Here is a 22,601-nt window from a genome sequence, read left to right as displayed (position 1 = left end):
TCCTATCCATATCAGAAACATGGTTAAAACCCCATATAAAAGACTCAGAAATATTCCCACCAAACTATTCTATTATCAGAAGAGATAGGTCTCACAAAAAAGGGGGGGAGGGAGTAGCTCTCCTCTACTCAACCTCCCTGTCAGTCACTCCCTATAACAAACCTACTCCTCAATTTAATAACGCTGAACTACTCTTAACACTACTTCAAGTTAATAAACACAAATACATATGTATAGCCACACTCTGCATTCCCCCAGGAGATAATATTTCCACACTCAAAGACATACTCTCCTGGCTTACCAACAACATTAGCTATGAAACCATAATCTTAGGGGACATGAATATTAACTGGGCCACCATTCAGTCTCCGATTAACCCACTTAACATTAACCTACATAATTTTACACAACTAATCACCTCTATAACACACCAAACAAAAAATCTCTCCAGTGGCAGTATCCTGGACTGGATCTTAGTCTCACATCCCCACTATTTTGCCAGCAGTGGAACTCTTCCAGATCCACTTGGTGACTACATACCCACTTTCACTCACCGGCTCCCCCTACTCCCACACCGCACCCAAAACTATATTACAATCCGTAATCATAAAAACTTTAACCCATCTACCTTTAATAACTCCCTAAAAGCAATAAACTGGAATTGTCTAAAAATACTACCCTTAGATAATGCTGTTGCCCACTTCAACACCACATTCTTAGAACTACTAGACCTCCATGCTCCTCTAAGAACGAAAATAATAAAAACCAAAACCGCCCCTTGGCTTACCAAAAATACACTAGCAACAATGAAGCAAAGAGATAAAGCCTGGACAAAGTACCAGAAAAATAAGACCCCCCTCATTCACAACGAATATAAAACACTTAGAAACAGGGTAAAAAAGCTGATCATCTCTGATCGACAAAATTACTTCTCCATTCTCCAAAGCAATAACAAAGCAAATCCTCAGAAATTCTGGAAAGGCATCTCCACCCTACTTAATCCCAGTAAGCCTGTTTCCCCCACCCCAGACCCTAATGCCCCAGATATCGACTTAGGTACTCAATTCAACTTCTTTTTCATTGAATCTATCTCCAAATTAACTTCTTCCTTCTCTAACAACACACTCTCAAACTCTCCTCCTTTCCCCCCCACCAACACTCCACCCAGCACTACTACCTCTCCCCCACCCATATCTACTAAATCTTTGCCTTCCACCTCCTCTCCTACTCTCATTCCCTCCTCATCTTCCTCACCCCCTTTACCAACCACCACCTATCCTACTACCTCTTCCTCCTCATCATCTTCACCCCACTACACCCCCTCTCCACACTCTCCTCCATTCTCATTAAAACCTTTACCCACTTCTACCATACACAAACTCCTCCAGAAACTAAAACCATGTACCAATGCCCCTGATGATATCCCTTCCTACTTTCTTAGCATAGCTGCTGAAGCAATTGCTTACCCCATTAGCATACTAATCAATCGCTCAATCCAAGAAAGTATAGTTCCCCAAATCTGGAAAAAAGCCTTTATCATACCTTTACATAAAGGTGGCAATAATAACAGTGTTACTAACTTCCTCCCCATTGCTATCCTGTCCCGCATCTCTAAACTCCTTAAAAAGTGTATCCAACTTCAACTCCTACCATATCTCATAGATAATCACCTACTATCTCCCACACAACATGGATTCAGACCTAATCACAGCACTATGACAGCTCTCCTCTCCTTCCTCGAAACTGTAAATAAAGCCCGGGACTCTGGCCTTATTGTCTCTACCCTTCTACTTGACCTCTCTAAAGCCTTTGATACTATATCACATAACTTGCTTCTAACCAAACTATCAAACCTTAACCTACCCCCCCCCCCCCATCAATGAACTGGTTCTCCAGCTACTTATCCAACAGATATCAAGCAGTAAAATGGAAAAAGGCAACCTCCTCATTCCTTAACACCCCAACTGGAGTCCCCCAAGGCTCCATATTAGGTCCACTCCTCTTCAACATATTCATAAATGATTTCCACAAGGCAATCCCTCTTTCCAACATCATCCAATATGCAGATGATTCTACCATTATCTGCACTGCCACATTTATCCCAACACTCCTAACGCTAACTCGGGATGCTTTTTCTACCACTGAACAATGGATGAAAACAAATCACCTAGCACTCAACGCCTCTAAGACCAAATTAATGATATTCATCCCCACTAAAGTCAACTCTCTTAATACAAAGACATTCTCTATCAACAGTCAAAATAACACTCAGCTAGAACTGGTGACAGACACAAAATTGCTAGGAGTCCAAATTGATAACCAACTAAAATTCAACTCCCATCTACAAATAAATATCAAAAAAACCATCAAAAACTAGGGATGCTCTATCGACAAAATCACTATCTTACAACTGCCACTAAAATCACTCTCTCTACTTCCTTTCTAATTCCATCCCTTCTCTATGGAGCTCCACTTCTAACTAATCTACAAACCTCCCTGAAAACACAACTTTCCTCCTGCTACAACAAAATTGCAAAATTCGCTACCAGCCAAAAGTCCTCAACCCACCACTGTTCCTCTCTCCAACAATTAAAATGGCTAGAACTACCCAGTCATCTCACCTATACTCAACTATCCCTCGCACATAAGCTTATTCTAAACTCCTCCCTCTGTCCCTCCCTGTCTTCTGTATTTAAAATGCACATACCTGACAGAATATTAAGGTCTAACAACCAAAATCTATTAGAAGTGTATAAACCAACCCGTCCCCCAGGCAAATATTTTCTATCACATGGCCTAGCTCGACTCTGGAACTCTCTACCTCCATCTATTCGTATCACCTCTAACCATTTTATTTTCAAAAAATCTCTTCACTAACATCTTCTATCTCAGTGGGAATGCTCTTGCTCCCACCCCTCATAACTAATACTAGGTATTTCCTTTTCCTTTCCTTTCTCCTGCTTATACCCTTGATTTCACTCTAACATTTCTCCTAACTCTTATATTATTATTACTATAGTATCTGCAAGAATATACTACACTATACCTCATAAGTGTAGGACTCTTAATATGTAATGACTTTTTATTTTAATTGTAAAATCCTGTTTAATCTGCTTCTCATATAAGTTTTAACTCTTGTTGAATTAATTGTAATTTGTTTATTATCTGTATTGTCTACTCATTTTTTTTTCTTTTTTTACAATGTCTAAACATGTCTAAGAACCTATTGTAACCTAAAATGTCTGGAGCTTTTCTCCCCAGGACTCCATTGAAAACGGGTTCATCTTGGCCCAATGGACTACCTTGTAAACCAACTGCAAATAAATAAATAAATAAAATAAATAAGTTACTATCCTGTGGCCTTTTGTTATTCCTCTATCAAGGTTAATTTATCGGTCATTTCAGTATGTTGCACATAGATCCTCCTCTTTTAATGCAGTCTCTTGTCAAAATGTTTCTGAAAGGGGTTTTGCATAAGAGGCCTGCAAGAAAAATGGTGGCCCTTCCTTGGGATTTTAATTTTGTGTTAGAGAAACCAACACTTGCTCTAACTGAACCACATAACATGCCTGATATAAGGTACACAGAAAACAGTTTTAGTGGTTGCTGTAATCTCTGCAAGAAGGGTATCCGAGTTTCAAGCTCCTAGGGTGAGTCAACCCTATGTCATCTTCCACATGGGTAAGGTTTCTTTGAGAACTAAGGCTTCTTTTGTATCTAAAGTGGCATCCAAGTTTACTTTAAGCCGAACTATCCATCTCCAAATTTTTTCTCCTGATTCTAAAAATGAGGGAGAAAGGATGCTCCATATATTGGCTGTACATAGACAACTCAGGTACTATCTTGATAGAATAAAATCTTTCAGATCTTCAGATCAGTTGTTATTTTTTTTGTGATGGTAAGAAGGAGGGACATGCTGTTTCAAAACAGAATATTTCCAAATAGTTTATAAACCTATGGCCTTTTGTTATACTCACTATAACAAAACTGTTCCAAGCAGGGTCAAGGCCCACTCTACCAGGACCTTGACTGGATCTATAGCTTTTTGGAAACTGTTGGATTCTAGAATTATGTTAGATGCTCCTACTTATTCCTCTCTGCATACTAAAAAAGCACTATAAGCGTGATTCCTTCTCTAGGTCAGATCAAGCTTTGTTACAACCATTCTCCTCAGGTGTGTGTACTCTTCTCCTTCCACCTCCCAAATGTAATAAGCTAAGATAATCTACCCATATAACTAAGGCTACTGCAATATGATTAACATAGTACAGTGGTGTGGCATATGTAAACTTACCATAACAGTAAATGTTTGAATGATCACTACTGCAGCAGCCACTCCATCCATCCACCCTCCTTGTTTTTTGGTGTGTTTTTATGCCAGGATGTATACATTTTTTTTTTGTTGTTCGTAGTATTGCTCTTTTACTGCCCAGCCTTCCTCTCTGTGTTGACAGGAAAGCTCTGAAGGACCTGGCATCCAAGCTTGTCTTTTAGTCAACTCATATTGTGCTGCCTGACAGTTTTGGGCAAATGAGAAGTGCCCTGAAGCTTTGGAAACTGGCCCACTGTTATATCCTTGGCAGAATATAACCCATATAGCTATGATTACTGCAGCAGTGATCATTGGAACATCTACTATTATAGTAAGTTTAAAAAGGATCAACCCCCTGCACAGAATGGCTATGCTGAATCACAGACCCCCTACCCCCGCTCTTCCTTCTCTCCCTCCTTCCCCAGGCTTTCTCTCAACCTTGCAACCTGGCCACTTATAAACTCAGACAGATGGGTTCTGATAACAATTTGGAGAGGAGACACTTGACAGTGGATAGGAAATCCTCCCCTTTTTGGAGCAATTCCCCCACATCCACCAGATGAGTCAGAGCTGTTTCCTCCAAAGCTCCATCACATGGTAGTAATGGGAATCATAGAATCAGTGCCAGTGATACACAAAGGCAAAGATTTTACTCCAGAATCTTTTTGGTACCAAAAAAGGAGCACTTTGGGAGAATCATTCAAGAGTTGTCTTTTCTAAACACCTTTGTGAAAATTCCAAAATTCAAAATGCTCATCTTACAGTCGGTCCTTGCTTTGTTTTCAGACCACTGTTTTATGGTGACCGTAGATCTCGAGTACACTTATCATCTTTTTCCTATTGCTCCTAATTTCAGGAAAGTTTTGAGACTTGCTATGTCTGGCTTATATTATCAGATGTTCTTTAGTCCTATCTCGCCTTCATTCTTACACATGGGTTCAGAGCCAATTCTCGGCACTGACTCGGCCTTTTTGCAAGCTCAAAGTCTTCTAGTTGGCTCGTGGCTAGGTAGGTATCCCATGGTGCACCAGTACAATCCCCGGATCTCGTTTGCCGCATGGATGAGTTCAGATGTGCTTCTTCTTGGCCGTGGCTAAGTCTAACACATTTTGCAAATTTTTTGACTAAATTTTGCTGTTTTCATATTTAGATAGCTTCTTATAACTGTTGCTAGAGTTTTTTGGTAGTTTCGTAGTTTTCAAGTTACTATAGCTCTCTCAGTGTTAAGTATTTCTGAGAACAGTTGGCCGTTGGCCTTATCGTTCCTTTTCATATCCTGTGTGCCAGTTAGTTTCTTCACTGGGGTTGTGTTATATAATTTTATACCCCTAGTTTCAGATATTGTTGATATTAGTGCTTGTAGACACCTTTGCGCGTAGTTTAGACTGTGTGTGCATATTAGATAAAGTTTCTCAGTATATTGAGATTAAAATAATTACATTAAAATAATTAATTTGCTTGCACGGCTCCGCTTATTGGATTTGCATTTAGAACGGGGTTTTCTTTACCTTTGTTCTCTTGTTTTTGCATTTTTAGAGATTGAATTTTTCTCTGGTGTGAGTGCGATTCTTTCCTTTCTAGGTCCGTTTTAGTTAGAGAACCTAGATTTTCTCTCTCTTTCTCTACCAGGGCTAGACCCATTTAAGTTAGAGGACCTAGTCCTCATGGTTGTGTCTTGTTGGTACTTTAAGGGCTAGGTCCGTTTTAGTTAGAGGACCTAGTCCTCCCACTTTCCCTTTCTTCTCTGTGTGCTGTGTGTCTGATTGCAATCCTCTGTGAGAAGTCTAAGGAGGTTAAGGATCATAAGCCATCTGGCTTTAAAAAATGTGTTAAATGCTCACAGAAGATGTCCATAATGGATGGCCACAGTAACTGCGTATACTGTCTTGGGGCCATCCACTTACAGGAAACATGCCTATTTTGTCACTCATTTAGTGCCAGGGTATAGCAGGAGAGAAAAAATAAACTCATTTTAAAAGGTCTCCTTAAGCCCTCCTTTGAGGAAGATCTGGCTAGCTCTTCCTCCTCTGCTCAGTCTCATGGAATTAAAAAGGAGGAATCTAAATCCTCTAAGAGGCCCTCCCTGGCACCGGCTGGTGCATCAGAGCCACCTCTCAAAATTGCCAAATCTGACAAACCTGCTGCCTCCTTGGCTCCACTGAGTTCGAAGCCGATCGAGGGTTCTACTACTACTACTGTTGCTACAGTGTTGGCACCAGGTATTCAGAGCCGACCACTGATAATACACATCAGAGCCGGTCTACAGATCCTTTACCGGTTTCCCCTACATTAAGGTCACCCATATTGCATAGATCCCGTTTTCCCACACTGTCTTCTAGATCTTCCAGGAGCTTATCAGAAGAAGATTTGGAGAGAGTAGTGCTGAGACTCCTTAAGTCATCTGCCTTACCTAAAATGTTGCTGGCTCTGACCCAGTCGGTTCTGGGGCCACTTGAGTCCGTTACCCCTTCGGTGATTCTTCCTCTGAGCCGTGCTGCTCTTTTGGAGCTGGAGTGTTTGGTACCACTGGTGGAACCCTCGGTTACAGCTCCCCCTGAGGTTGTTTCGGAGCCGAGTTCTGCTCCGACACACTCGGTGCTGTCAGTGGTGTCTAGGAGCTGAAGCTCCCTGGTCAACCCTGACAGGGACGCCTGGAACTGAACTTCTTCAGTTCTGAGCCTTCCTCTTGGCACATATGCTAGGCTGAGCTCGGGCCCTACATCTATCTCGGAGCCGATGGCATCCTCAGACTCCTCGGTGCCGAGGAGGTCTTCAGAGCCAGAGAGGTCGGCATTCGAGATGATGAGGAGTGTGCTGTCCCGATTATCAGCTCCTACCAGGCGTACCAGCACTCTCCCCCCTAGGTTACCTACTTCTGTCTCAGCACCTACTCCCTCTCTGGACAGCAGCGACCGGCAGCCTCAGGAGCCACTGGCTGGTGGCCCCCATTCTTCTGAGACCTCCCCGGAATATTCTTCCGAGGAGCCCCCATGGAAGAGATCATGCAAGAGGAAGCATGTAGACTCCCAGGACAAGTCTCTTACATTTGACACCAACCTCGAGGAGTCAGAAAGGTCCCCCAAGTCATCCTCTGATGATGTCTCCTTTGTAGACATCCTAGAGATCCTTAAGCAGAGGTGCAGCTGGCCCACTGTCACCCCTTATGATGAGGAGTCGGTGTACCTGAAGGCTTTCGGGTCTCAACCTTCAGCCTTTTTGGTGTCTCCACCTTTTGACGAACTGTTAGAACTCATTAGTTGGAAGGTGTGGGATACTCCTGATGCCATGGAGCCAGTCCCCAGGAGACCAAATAAATTTCTATCAGCTCCCAAGGAGAAGGAATATTTGTCAAAAGGTGTTCCTGTAGATGCCATGGTGGTGGTGGCAGCCACTAAGAAGGCACTAGTGGAGACTTCTTCTGTCCATCCACCGAATAAAGAATCTCAAACGATGGACAGTTATGGGAAGTGTATCTTTTCATCAGTGGCATTTACTCTTAGATCGCTGAACTATCTTACACACTTCATGAGGCTTCAGAGAGATCTCCTTAAGGAGTTAGGAGAGAATCTACAAGGTACATCCATGAGGGAGTCCCTGAGAAGGTGTCTACCCAGTTGTTCATCTTGAACTCTATTGTCAACTCGTCCATGAGGCTCATCTCTTATGCAGCCGATGGAGCAAGCAGAGCAGCGGGTTCAGGAATTTCCTTAAGGCATCATTCCTGGATGCACTTGTGTAATTTTGCAGAACCATTCAAGTCTACCTTTACCAATGGCTCCTTCGATGGTTCTTCATTGTTTGGACCTAAGGTAAAGGACACACTAACCCGGTGCGAGCAAGAAGGGAAAACACTCTCTGCTGTGGGAGTATATTTTACCGTCCCCTCTAGACCATACCCTAAGGGTCAGAGAGGTGGTAAAATGTGGTTCAAGAAGTCCCAGAGGTTTTTCCAGGATGCATAGGGTGACTCCTCCTTCAGAGGCAGAGGAGGAGGAGGAAATGGTAGACATTGCCCTAGAGGCAAGGGCGGACCGCAAAACCAGGGAGGCCATGATTCATTTTAGGGCCGACCCTACCAGCACTCCTGATGTGCGGCCTGACTGTGCTTCTCTGGAGCCGGCCGGGGGTTGCATTTCTTTGTATCTGGAAGCCTGGCTAAGTATCACTCAAGACAGATGGGTACAAAGAATTATCACCATAGATTATTCCATACCCTTTTCTCTGCCACCTCATGTTCCCAAGAGGATCCTGGATGTTCTACCCAATCCCAGGGATCAAGCAACTGTGGAGGTCAACAAGTTGCTGGCAAAAAGAGTCATCCAAACCATCCCCACAGACCAAATAGGATTCAGAACTTACTCCAGATTCTTTTTAGTGTCAAAACGTACAGGGGACCGGAGGCCCATTTTGGACCACAGCAAATTAAATTAATCTGTAAAGAAGGACACGTTCCGGATGATGACACTGCAGTCTATACTCCCATTACTAGGGAAAGAAACTTGGATATGCTCAATAGACCTCCAAGATGCTTACTACCACATAAAAATGGACAGGGCGTCGAGGAGTCATCTACACTTCTGGCTGTCAGTTACTACCAGTTTTGTGCTCTGCCCTTTGGTCTCACCACAGCCCCCAGGGTGTTCACCAAGTGTATGACAGTAGTGACAGCTCACCTGAGACATCAAGGATTCCAGGTGTTTCCGTATCTGGATGTCTGGCTCCTGACCACCCCCACCAGGCATCTACTTCTTCAGACCAGGGATGTTACTATTCAACTATGTGCCCAGTTGGGGATTTCTATCAATTGGGAAAAGATCTGCCTTATTGCCCTCTCAATTTGTGATTTTTATAGGCGCAGAAATAAACACAGTAGCCACGTTGGCTCGTCTTTCAACAGAAAGGGCACAGAATCTGGTTCTTCAAATTCACCATCTTCTCCCCCTCTGAAAAGTCAAGGCCAAGACAGTTCTGAAGCTTCTAGGGACCATGGCTTCTACCATACTACTAGTGCTGCTAGCCAGACTACACATGCAGATCCTTCAGTGGCTCCTGTCATCCCAGTGGGCCTTTCAACAACTACCCTTAACTCATCACATTCTGCTGACAGAATCTTGCAAGAAGGGCCTCATTTGGTGGACTCAACCCAATCAGTTAACCACGGGCACTCCATTTGTCCCTCGCCAACCTATTGTCACTGTGACCACGGATGCCTCACAGATTGGGTGGGGGGTGGGCATTATCTAGGCAGGAATGTCCAAAGCACATGGCAAGATCACAGGGCTCACCTGCATATCAATGTTCTAGATATGAGGGCGGTGCTCCTGGCGTTGCAAGCACTTCACGACCTTCTTCCTCTTGGGATGATTGCAATACAATCAGACAACATGTTGGTAGTATGGTATATCAACAAACAAGGCGGAACCAGCTCATACCCACTCTGTCGAGAGGCCATTCGAGTTTGGAAATGGGCAATATCTTCTCAGTGCTTTCTGGTGGCGATGCACATCCTGGGGACAACCAATGTGATAGCCAACAAACTCAGCTGGGCAATTTTGATGCCTCATGAGTGGTCTCTGAAACAGGAAATAGCGGAGCAGATTTTCCACAGATGGGGACAGCCTTGCTGTGATCTCTTTGCCAGCCCAATCAATGCCAAATGCACCAGCTATTTCTCCCTCATCCTCCCTCTGGGGGAGTCACTAAGAGATGCACTTGTTCACGATTGGCCTCTGGGTCTCCTTTATGCTTTCCCTCCCTTTCCTCTCATACCCAAGGTGATTCAGAAAGCAAAACAGCTGGGAAGCAATCTGATCCCCATTGCTCTTTACTGGCCTTGACAGGTTTGGTTCTCCTTTCTCAGGCTTCATCTCCTAGATGATCCATGGATTCTGGACCCAGTGCCAGATCTCTTGATGCACATGTCAGGGTCGCTTCACCCCACCTTACACACCCTCAATTTGACAGCATGGCTGCAGTAGTTCCATCCCTAGTCAGGCTTCAAGACTTCTCACCCTCCGTGACTCATATCCTTACGTCCTCTCATAAACCCTCCACTAGGAAATTATAGTCCAGTAAATGTAGGAGGTTCTCTATCTGGGCTGAGAAAAAGAATGTTGATGCTTTTACTGCTTTCATTCTGGTGGTTCTGGAATTTTTGTCTAAACTTTTCCACCAAGGATCTGTGGCTGCCACAATCAAGGTTCAATTGGCAGCGATTTCTAATTTTCACCTAGGCCTACAAGATTCTAATCTGATGTCACATAGGTTGTGCAAGACCTTCCTCAAAGGTGCCACTTTGTTAAGACCCCCCCCTTTCAGGAACCGGTTGCTTCATGGGACTTGTATTTTGTGCTATCCAAATTAACATCTCAACCTTTTGAGCCTTCTCATTCATCGTCTTTGAAATTTCTGTCTTGGAAAACTTTATTTCTGGTGACAATCACTTCGGCAAGATGAGCGTCAGAGTTACAAGCACTGTCTGTTAAACCCCCTTATCTGATATTTCACAAAGACAGAGTATATCTTCATACTAATCTATCCTTTGTCCCCAAGGTCTGTTCCCATAACACATTGAACCAGTCCATAGAACATCCGGTGTTCTTCCCCAATCATTCCAACACAGCAGAATACAGGTTTCATCAGTTGGATGTTCATAGACAATTATGTTTTTATTTGCACTGAACCAAGGAATTCAGGCAGTCAGACCAATTATTTATTTCCTTATCTGACTCCAGATTAGGTCTACCAGTTTCCAAAGTGACCCTCTCTAATTGGATCTCTAGCTGTATAGTTTACATTTACACTTATGATGGTAAGCCTTTACCTTTAAAAATTAAGGATCATTCTACGAGATCTCAGTCTACCTTTGCAGCCTTTCAAGCTAGGGTCCCACTTGATAATATCTGTGCAGCAGCAACTTGGGCTACCCCTCACACATTTGTTACTCATTATAAATTGGATTTAACCTCCAGGGGTAGAGCATCCTTTGGTTTCACGGTACTGAGGAGTATTTTTCCTTGAGCCACCCAAGAATAAGGTGCTAGGGACGCTGTCCCATGTGTAAGAATGAAAGCGAGAAAGGACTACAGAACATAAAGAAGTTATGTACTCACCATAACGTTCCATGTTTGTAGTCCATCTCGCACTTCATTATTATGAACCCACCCACCTACCCCCATCCTGGAAGTATCTGGAGACAGTAAAACATTGCTACTATTATTCACTGGAGACCTTTTATTATTGGGTTCTTTTTCTATGGTTATTATTATTATTTCTCTGAGTTAGCAGCAAACAAGATCTGGGGATTGTACTGGTGCACCATGGGATACCTACCTAGCCACGAGCCAAGTAGAAGACTTTGAGCTTGTAAAAAGGCTGAGTCGAAGCCGAGGATCGGCTCCGAACCCATGAGTAAGAATGAAGGGAAAGATGGACTACAAACATGGAAAGTCATGGTGAGTACATAACTTATTTTTTTCTGCATTGTCCTTTCAGCTATCTATTGTACCTCAAGTATTAAAATGTGTTTGGCCCCAGTGGTTTCCTATTGAAGAACCATAGGCGTCTACATTTTTCATTATTTAGATGACTTAATGATTTGTGGAATTCTGTATCCAGGTGCTTGGAGTCCTTAGCTAAGGTCACATCCCTGTGTTCCCACTTGGGCTTCAAACTGAACCTTCAAATGTCCTTTTTCACAACCTCTCAATGAATTGTTTCCTAGTGTGTAGGACAGACACAGTAAAAAGGATGACCTTCCTGCCAGAAGACAAAGTTCTGACTTATCAGGGCATTTTCTTGGATTTCTCTCTTCTAGATATTGCCTTAGCATGAGAGTTTGTCAAACTTCTAAGCCTCACAGCATCAGTGATCCCCATGATACCACTAGCCAGACCACAAGAGAAATATTCAATGGTACTTAAAAAAATGTTGGACCCAGCACCTTTATTCCCTGGATTTCCAGGTACCAGAACTGGGATGTGTGAAACAGGAACTGCAGTGGTGCATGGATCAACTGTCTCTGAATCCAGTATTCACCTTCTGTCGTCAGACCCCAGTCGAATCTGTCCAGATGGACTCTTCAGATTTTCCAAGGGAACAGGACATGGAAAGCACATAGATGTAAAAGAGATGGCAGTGCTTCATGTCTTAAAGGTTCTTCACCACATATCGACTCTGAGTCCTCTTCCAGTGCTTACAGACAACATTATTGTGATATATCACTTTAACAAGTAAGAGAGTACAAGGTCATAATACCCTCTTTGCCATTTGGCATTGATGGTCTGGTAGCTGGCTGTACAGCATTCTCTGGCTCTTTTGGCCCCATACGTTCTATCAGAGCAAAACATGTAGAGATCTTCTAGGACTTGATCCAATGTGGGAAATACCTGAAGCAGATCTGTTTGCCTCCTTTCAAAAAATCATCATCATCAGGCCCCGTTTTCCCATTTTTTTCTACATGGGGTTGGGGTATCATGTTAACTATCGCCAACTCTCTTGATTCAGTGCCACACTACTGCCTTTTTCAACACTCGTGCCTGACTGTTGCAGATCTTCTTTCACACAATCCATCCACGTCTTTGCTGGACATCCTCACTTCCTCTTACCTTCTTCCTGTCTGTCCCAAATCTTCCTCACCATATTGTCTTCTGCTTTTCTACACATGTGCCCAAACCACTGTAATCTGTTCTCTTTGATCTTTTCTGCAACTAGAGCTACTTTGACTTCTGCTCTTATAGCCTCATTTCTTCATCTGTCCTACATTATGCATCCTACCACCTTTCTTAGGCACTTCATTTCCATCACCTCTAGCTTCTTCAACTGTTCTGCCTTTACTGCCCAGGTTTCTGTACCATACAGTAGTACTGGTCACGCCAATGTCTTATACACCTTACTTTTCAGCTTCTTTGGCATTCTTCTGTTATAGACTACACCTGATACTCTGTGCCAGTTGGCTGCAGCCCCTCTGATTTTAGCTTTAGCCTCTTCATTCAGACTACCCTTCTCCTCAACCACCCCTCCCAGATACTTGAAGCTGTTTACCTGTTCCACTATTTTCTCTTCTATCTCTATTCTCAGCTTATTCTGATTTCCCCAATTTGCTGCCATTACCACCGTCTTATCTGTGTTTAGTTTCATCCAACGTGCCTTCAGATTTGCATTCCATTCTCCTATGCCTTGCTGAAGTTCTAGCTCACAGTCTGTCTGTACTGCCACATCGTCTGCATACAGCAGCTTTATTGATCTGTCCCCTCTAACCTGTTTGCTAATGTAGTCCATCACCAGTATGAGCAGCAGTGGGCTGAGAGGTGAACACTGGTGTACACCCACTCCCACTGGGAACCCCTGTGTAAGGTCAAATACTGTTCGTACTTAAGTCACTGGGTCCTTTTACATAGCCTGCACTAATTCCACCAATGTTTCTGGGACTTCAAACCACCGCAGTACTGTCCAGATCAGCTTTCTTGTGACCTTGTCATATGATTTCTCCAAGTCTAGGAATGCCCAGTTGGACTCTCTCCTCATCTCTAGCTTCTTCTCAAGTGTCTGTTTCAATGCAAATATTGGGTCAATTGTGCTGCATTCTTATCTGAATCAGAACTGCTTATCTTCCATCTTACATTCTACTACTCTGCATATCCATTTATTAATCACTGTATCCAGAACTTTCATGCAATGTGGTAGGAGTTTGATGCCTCTGTACTGCCCACAATTGTGGATGTCCCCTTAGTTCTTGTACACTGACACAAGTATGCTTATTCTCTAGTCATCTGAGATACGCCTTTCTCTCCACACTGCTATTAGTACTCTCAGGAGCCATTTCTCCCCTATCTCACCAAGCATCTTTATCATATCTGATGTGACCTCATCTGAACCTGCTACTTTCCCTGACTTCATCTTCCTTAGTGCTGTTCTTACTTCTTCTAAGGTGTGCTCCTCTTCTTCTCTCATCGTAGGCTGTTTCTGAGACAGTACAGCTTTTGTGGGGTTTTCTTCATTCAGAAGCTGCTGGAAATATTCCTTCCATCTGCCTTTGATGTTCTGTGGACTGGTGAGCAGGTTGTTGCTGGCATCCCTTATGAAGGATGTCTGACTATCTTCTTTATCTTTCTGTCTTTGCCTTGCAACCTGATATAGTTTCTTTTTGCCCCTTACTTAGTCACTTTCCAGAAGGTGGTAGAGTGCCTCCAATGCCCTAGTCTTTGCTATTGCAACTTCTTTCTTAGCTTCTTTGTTAGCCCACCAGTAGTCTTTCCTAGCCTGGTCAGCCTATTCTGTCTCCCACTTCTTCCTGCACTCCTTCTTTCTTTTCATGACTTCCTGGACTTCTGCATTCCACCACCAGCTTTCCTTATGCACCTTTTTTCCATACCTGGCTCAGCCACATATCTTTTCTGTAGGCCTAACATATGGTGTTTTTAGGTGCTGCCACTCTTTTTCAACTCCAGCTATTTCCTCCTCTTCTTGGGGTGCTAGAGGCCTGAGTAATTCCTTGAACCACTGTACTTTCCAGTCAGCTTCCAGGTCTTCAGCCTGGCCTCTGACCACTGCTTGCATCTGATTGTAGCAACTAGTGGTTTATGCTGAGGGTCAACTGTTTAACTGGGGATGACTTTGCAATCATGGATTTTACCTCAGTGCCTTTTCCTTACTAGGAATACCCTTCAGAAAATCCAAGCTAATGCAAAACCTGTTATTCTATCAACTTTCTACATTTGTAAGAGCAATATTTAAAAAATGTCCCTATTTTGGGGCCTTTGTACCACTTTTATTTATGGCTTTGTCCTGATTTCTTTCTCTAAGAGGTTGAGAGGTATGGATTCTGCATACCATGGGTACACCCTGGTAGCTCAGAACAAAGCCCTTCAGGAATGCTGAACAGGTGTTTGTCTCCTATGCAGTGGCTAAGAAAGGTCAACCTGTCTGTTTCAAATTGAAAATTGTCTGTTCAAGTCATTCTTGCAGCCATGCTTCGAAGATACATGCTCCATCTTTCCCATGATCAGGAATCTTCCTCTCTGCATTGCAACCCTTTCTAATGATTCCCAAGGTACTTCTAAAGATTCAGAAAGAACTACTAAAGATCATTGTGGTAACCCTCTTTTGGCCTCAGGAAAGTTGGTTCTCCCTTTTAATGGACTTGGCCAAGGGCAATTACCACAATCTTACTCACAGATGGGATCTGGTCACACATCATCAGGAGTGAATGATATACCCCAGCTGAGGGCAATTGCAACTGATAGCCTGGATGATTCTATTTTGGTACCTTTTACAGCCATCTTCCATAAGGATGTGCAGCAGGTATTTAAGAAGGCAAGAAAACCTGCAACTAAAAAAAATCTTATGTTTACAAATGTAAGAGGTTTTCTAGGTGGTGTCTAGACAATAACAAATTTCCCAAAAGGGTTTTGTCCCCTCTTGTTTTGAAATATTTATGTGATCTACTTAAAAATGATTTGTGAAAAGCTATCTTGTGGTCATTTCAGCTTGTCTGCACATGGGTCCCCCTATTTTTTTCTCTTTTTATGGTCTGTTTATGAAAGGGGTGTTGTATGTGAGATTCCCCCCGAAAGTAAATTCCTCCTCTCTGGGATTTTATCTTAGTCATTGAAAAATTGATCTTACCTCCGCCTGAACCTGTCTCTCAGGTTGATTTATGGTTCATTACTTGGAAGACTATTTTACTCATTGCTCTTACATCTGCAAGGAGATTTTCACAAGGACGGGGTTATGATAGGCATTTATTTATTCACTTATTTATTTATTGATTGACATTTGATTACCAGGAAAGTCTGATTGTGTAGGAGTTCATTTTCAGCAGAGACCTGGGCAGAAAAGCTCCAAAGTATTACACATCATTTTTAGAACAATACTTTAAAAATTTTTAAAAATAATAAGAAAAAATCTACAGTTTAAATAATTATTCCAAATTAAGCATAATATGAAAACATCAGTTAAGAATAGATACAAGTTACGTGATACTGATTTAATATTTAGATATTTATTTAACATTTAGATTTAGATTTACTATTTAATCCATAATTCATGTCTAAAGTTGTTTCTGAATTTACCTTGAATAAAGCCATCAATCTCCCTGTATTCTATCCTGATCCAAAAAACAAGACAGAAAAGATTCTGTTCTGCATACCATGGGTGCACCCTGGCAGCTCAGAACAAAGCCTTTCAGGAATGCTGAACATGTGTTTGTCTCCTATACAGTGGCTAAGAAAGGTCAACCTGTCTCTAAGCAAACTGTTGCACAATGGTTGTCCTCTGTTATTGTTTTTTTGTTACTCCCACCCATAGCTGGCCTTAGGCATAGGCCAACTAGGCGGCCGCCTAGGGTGCCACTCTACTAGGAGCACTTTTCCAGTATTTATTTGGTCTAGGTAGACCAAGATGGGGAAAGCAGATGATGTGGTGGGGGGCATCATGGCACCCTTTTGCCTAGGGCACCAGTTGACCTAAGGCCGCTACTACTCCCACCATGGTAAATCTCTTTCAAACAAGGTTAAGGCTCACTTAACTAGGGTCTTATACTCTTCGATTATATATTGGAAAGGGGTGGGCTTTAGAAGCATTTTAGAGGCAACAACCTGATTCTCTGTTCATGTCTTCACAAAGATCTATAAACTTAATTTCTTTTCAAGTTCCAGAGCAGGCTTTGCAAGGACCATTCTGCAGTGGCTCCTGGGTCCTTATCCTTCCACTGACTAGGTAGGATAAGCTTTGAGAATCTACCCAAAATGCTATTGAGGCACTGGGAATGATGTACATAGTAGAGCTGTGTAAGTCTTACTTGCTCTGTAACAGTACATGTTCAAATTCCTCACTGCCGCAGTAGCAGCACCCACTTGCCATCCCCAAAACTGTAAATAGTTGAGGTGGATTTTAACCTCTTTGATTCAGTTGTCGTTGGATTTATTTTTTTATAGGGTATTATGAATGGCTGCAAATTTGCTCGATTTTCTCTCCTTTGTGGAAGGGAAACAGCCTGAACATATATCTTCTAACAGCTGAATCCTTCCCACTCAAAATATGCTGTCAACCAGTTGTCACAGGAAGAGAGAGGGAGAGGAGTCTAAGCTTTTGAAACCCAGTACTGGGTTACCTTGGAAGATAACTCAAACTGCAACTGAGTGAGTGAGGAATTGATTGTCTACTGTTACGGGTAAGTATGACTTTTACAACTGTAATTTATTATATTAATGTGTGCCAGATGGACAGCTGTAGTTCTGCTCTGCAGATGGAATATTAAAAACACTTGAAAACAATAATTTTTTGCCAGTTATGGCCATTTGCTGAGAATAATTTTAAAGCATTTTTCATGCATTAGTGCTTTCTCATAGACAAATCTCTTGCCTTGCGGATTCTGTGCTAAACATCTTTGTTTCTGACCTAATTTTTTTTGTATGTCTGTGGTAATTGCCTGCAGACTGCCTTTCCACTGCAGGTCACAGTGCTGAAAGAAGTTATGGACCGGAGTAAAATTCTGAAGACTGTGTGGGTGAAGGGATCACTCAGCAGCTGAGATGTTCACAAAGCCTTTATTACTTTTTTGTCATTCTACACAGCCCATAGTCTTAGAAGGACTGCTGTCACTCTGGGAGAAGCCAGAAAATTCCAGTCACCTGCTGGTCTTAAATGAAGGAAAATATGAAGTATGCCAATTAATACCTCTTTCAAGGATAGTTGTGTGCCATACAACATGCTAACAACAGTGTAAATAATGATTATCCTCGTCTCAGATAAACAACATTGCATAAATACAATTATCATAATTAAATACCAGCCACAACAGCTTAAAGGTAAATACATTAAATTTGCTTAAATAATAAAGGAAAGACTGCATATGCAGATTAAAATGTACATGGGATGGTATACTTAAGGAAAATTAAAACACAGGCAATAAACAGTTTAGTAGAAAGGAAGTGAATCACATGACCAGGGGTGATGTCAGCCCTGAGAAAACTGAAATGTGCTGACTACTTAGCTATCTTTATACTGCATATTCATTAAAGTTGTGACAGGTAGCAACCTAGGAATGTAAAGACTGCATACCTCTCAACCTCTTGGAGCAAGAAATCTGTACAAAACCACAAATAATGGGGAGGACAAAGGCCCAAAAATATGGACACTTTTTAAATATTGCTCTTACAATCTTAAAAAAGTTGATAGAATAACAGGTTTTGCAATAGCATGAATTTTCTGAAGGATATGAAGTCTGAAACTCAAATGTCTGCCATTATTTTCTGACTTCAGTCCTCAGTGATTTGCTAGTGAATTGCCAGAAACCACACACTTTAGGAGAAACAGAACAAAAATTTGAGGCAAAAATCTGCACATTCTGCAAAAATCTGCACAGTTGAAAGGTATGAAAGGCTGTTAGGACAAGGATGACTCAGACATATACTACTGACTTTTAATACAACACTCTCTTCTGTTAAGAGTAGATATGTTCCACCATACACAGGCTGGGGAGACATATGTTTTGAACATGAGCATTCTGGAATAAAGAAATTGTTGAAAGGGTCTATGGAAAGAACCCTGCTGTCAACCTGTGCAGAAAGCCCTTTACAGGATTAGCTGATATGATAAGCATCCATACATCTGTCTTATCCCTCACAGTCACTTTTATATTCTTATGGAGAAAATAATATAGATTTAAATGGATGATTTAAGAAGTTTGACTGCATGCAGGGCTGGGTTCATTTCAGATATGGTATTTACAAGTGTACCATATTTATCATGCCTAATTGTGGCTGAAGTAATTCACAGTAATTGTACACTTGTTTGATGAAACACAAATTGATGCAGTTTGGAAATATGCTATCACTTATGCTGTGCGGCAATAGCATCTTTCTATAGGGAGTAAGCAAGATAGTATAAAGTAGCACAAGCTAAATAAAAATTGCATTTGAAATTAGAACAAAAAATTGTGTTTTGTTTCAGCTGAGTTTTTGCTTTCTGTAAACAGAAACCACCAGCATTTCCAGTACAACAAGTAGAGAAGGATCATTCGTTACGGATTCTAAGTGCAGCAGTCAATGGTATGAAACACTGGAGCCAGTACAGCTGTAGAACACCTTTGCTATTTGAAGTGATAGGTATGAACATTTATAGCAGTAGGCATAATATCTTAAGTAAAAAAAATGCGCATTTAACCTTAAAAGGACTTTGGGCACTCACATGTGTTTTGCCCTTGCTGATGTTTTATTAGTGCATATAACAAACTATAAAAATTTAATATTTCTGGCCAAACCTTTCAACATACTTCAGCAAAATGGATGACACTGTACGAAAAATGGACAGAAAAAGTGATATGATTAAACTTGAGAAGGGAAGTGCAAATCATACTGAAATCAACTGCAGTAATATTTACAGAATACAAAGTGCCATAAATGATTATTGAGTGCTTCTAAGATTCATTGGGCAGAGCAGAAAATTGTAATATTTCCGTATTACAGAAGATTTTGTAATTTAAAATGAGTGAAGTGCCTCACATTGTGCAACATGAGAGAGTTATGTTCATGTCAGTTATACACAATCCCTTAAAATACATGAAGATGTGAAGAAACATGTTAAGTAACCGCACAATGTCACTCGGATGTTTCATTGCCATCACATCTCTAGCATTACTTAAATGCTTATTATTTCAGACATATTATGGAACTAATAAATGGGTTATGCTACTAATTAATTTTATATTAACAGTTGCGCAGCATACCAGCAATAAGTAAGTTGAGAGTAACTTTGTAAACGTAGGATCTAGACAGCATAATACGGGTCTTGTAACCTGTCATGCAATGTTTTTTTGGTTTGCATGCCAGTATATATACCAGATTACCATTTCCAGGGCTGGAATTAACTGCAGAAGCATGCTTTGGTAAAAATACATGCTCTGCTGGTTCTTTAGCTGTGAGTCCAGAAATGTCCAGTATATTCACACTTTAGAAATGTTTCACTGTTCTTTTTGATGTCCTTCATTTTACAAATCAGCTTTTAAAGACTGACTTAACTCCTCCATGAAGGGAAGTAGTTGGTTCACAAACTTTTTACCAACATACCTGCACTTCATTGATTCTTCTTCAGGTGTACTCCTTAATGAAAATATGTCACAGTATGCTTTTTGACAGCATGCTAAGTAGTGTGAAGTGACTGCACTTCTGCATGATTTTTACCCTTTTTATAATTATTAGAATGCTTTTTTTGAAATTGGCTTTGTGGCTCTGTCCCCTGTGGTTCTGTCAAGCTCTTGCGAGATAGCAGAAAAAATCCCAAGCTTCTCATTGGCGAAGGACACACCCACAGTGACAGAACCACAGAGGAACACAGCTGGATACACTGTACTACTAATGGCATTACATGAAAACATACACACACACACACACACACACACACACACACACACAGACACACACATTAGTAATTCTCTGACTGAATAACCACAGAGGGACAGAGTGGGATGCAGTGTACTATGAGTGGCGTTACATAAACACAGACACACACACATACACACACACACACACACACACACACACACACACACACACACACACACACACGCACACACACCACAAATCAGTAATTCTCTGAGTGAGTAACTACTTAATCAGTCAGAGCCATAAACTCCCGGTTCAACACATGCCGCCCACTCGATATGTGACTTTGTCCTCCAACTATTTTATGAGAAAGGTTCTGGGAGAGGGACTTTCTGCATTCTCTTCTTCCAGTGTAGAGAAACTGCACAGAAGAAATCTAAAAAAGTGCCCAGGTTTCCAACATCGCTTATTGTTTGTTAGGGTTTCTCCTCAATGTTGATCCCGTTTGCTGCTGCTTTGATTGCCCTATGTCTTTATGGATGGTCTCCAAAGGGATGTACCTCAACAGTAACAAGCTCCACTACTGCAGTCCTGTGGATAGAACAATCCTTTGTTAGATTCCTAGGTGAGCTTCTTACTAAATATATGAGATGCACACAGCTTCAAGCATAGAGCTTATCATCAATGGTTATCGACTATCCTTTTAATTAATATTTAAGACTTTTTGTGTAAAGTCATCTATCACTTTAACAGCTATTTTGACATGAGATAAACTGAAAAAGCATGTTCACATACAATCCTGTCTCCATGCTTTGAGCTGGCATACTAGACAGTTCATACAAGATTTTACCACTTTACTTTGGGTGGTACTGTGTAGTCTTCATCGTTCCTCCTGTGATATAGCTATGCATGCATAGCAGTCAATTTCCCTGGATTTGGAGTTATAATTCAGTAACAGCCTGTGTGCCCAGGCCCACACGTTCTGTTCACATAATGTACTCTATCAACAATCGCTGTCATGCACTTTCAGTCTGGTGGTCCTCTCCCCCCAAATATAAGCTTCATCCACTTATTTGTATGAAAACAGATCAGTGCACATTATTCCATGTCACAAGTGCTAAGTATTCCATGTCACAAGTGTTAAGCCTTTTGCGTGGCAATGCCCTAACTTGATAGGTATGTTAGGTTTGTGCCACCGATAGAAAGAAAGCCTGTCCATAATCGCACAAAACTTTGTGCATGTGTTCCTGCCTGGTAGATGGACCTTGAATGTTGTTCTTGTACTTGACTACCTAGTTCTGTGCATGTGTTCCATTTTCAATCCAAGCTCCTTGCATTGCTTTTCTTGTCATGGATTACTGAGCTAGGTGCATAGGAACTTCATTTTGCTGACACTGAGGTCTTTGGTATATCATGTTACATGCATAGAGTTGTGCACAACTCCTACTCATTCTTGGTCCTCTGAACTGGTTTTGCAGGAGTACAATCACCCCTCCCACTCCCAACAGTTCATTCCAGTCCACTGAGCTCTGAGGATGATGGTTTTCCAGCTCACAAGCACAGAGTTTTGTATATATTTCTTGTGTATGGGTACTTATAGGTCTGTGCATGGTACTCTTATGCATTTGCATATAATATCTAAATATATATATATATATATATATATATATATATATATATATATATATATTGTCTATGGACTCAGGTGCTGGACACACACACACACACACACACACACACACACACACACACACACACACACACACACACACACACTCTCTCTCTCTCTCTCTCTCTCTCTCAGTCCCATAAACACAATTTTAGTTTTATACACAATTAGGAGCCACGGTGGTGCAGCGGTTAGCATTGTCACCTCACAGCAAGAGGTTCTCCCATTCGATTCGCGGCTGGAGTGCCTTCTGTGTGGAGTTTGCATGTCCTCCCTGCGGTCAAGTGACATTAAAGAC

General features: G+C 41.8%; 1 protein-coding gene across 1 annotated transcript in view; it reads left to right on the top strand.

Moving 5' to 3' along the window:
- The window catches only part of SPATA22 (spermatogenesis associated 22), a 1,591,573-nt gene that overhangs the window by 1,056,907 nt on the left and 512,065 nt on the right, over nt 1-22,601 (top strand). Inside the window, exon 6 of the mRNA XM_044054327.1 lies at nt 19,290-19,419. Coding sequence (XP_043910262.1) covers nt 19,290-19,419 — 130 coding nt within the window. The remainder of the gene's footprint in view (nt 1-19,289; nt 19,420-22,601) is intronic.

Source organism: Protopterus annectens, chromosome 13.part0 (genome assembly GCF_019279795.1).
Source record: "Protopterus annectens isolate FY-2018-M chromosome 13.part0, PAN1.0, whole genome shotgun sequence".
NCBI classification, from domain to species: Eukaryota; Metazoa; Chordata; order Ceratodontiformes; family Protopteridae; genus Protopterus; species Protopterus annectens.
Note: the sequence above shows the minus strand (reverse complement) of the source record. Positions and strands in the feature narration are given on the sequence as shown.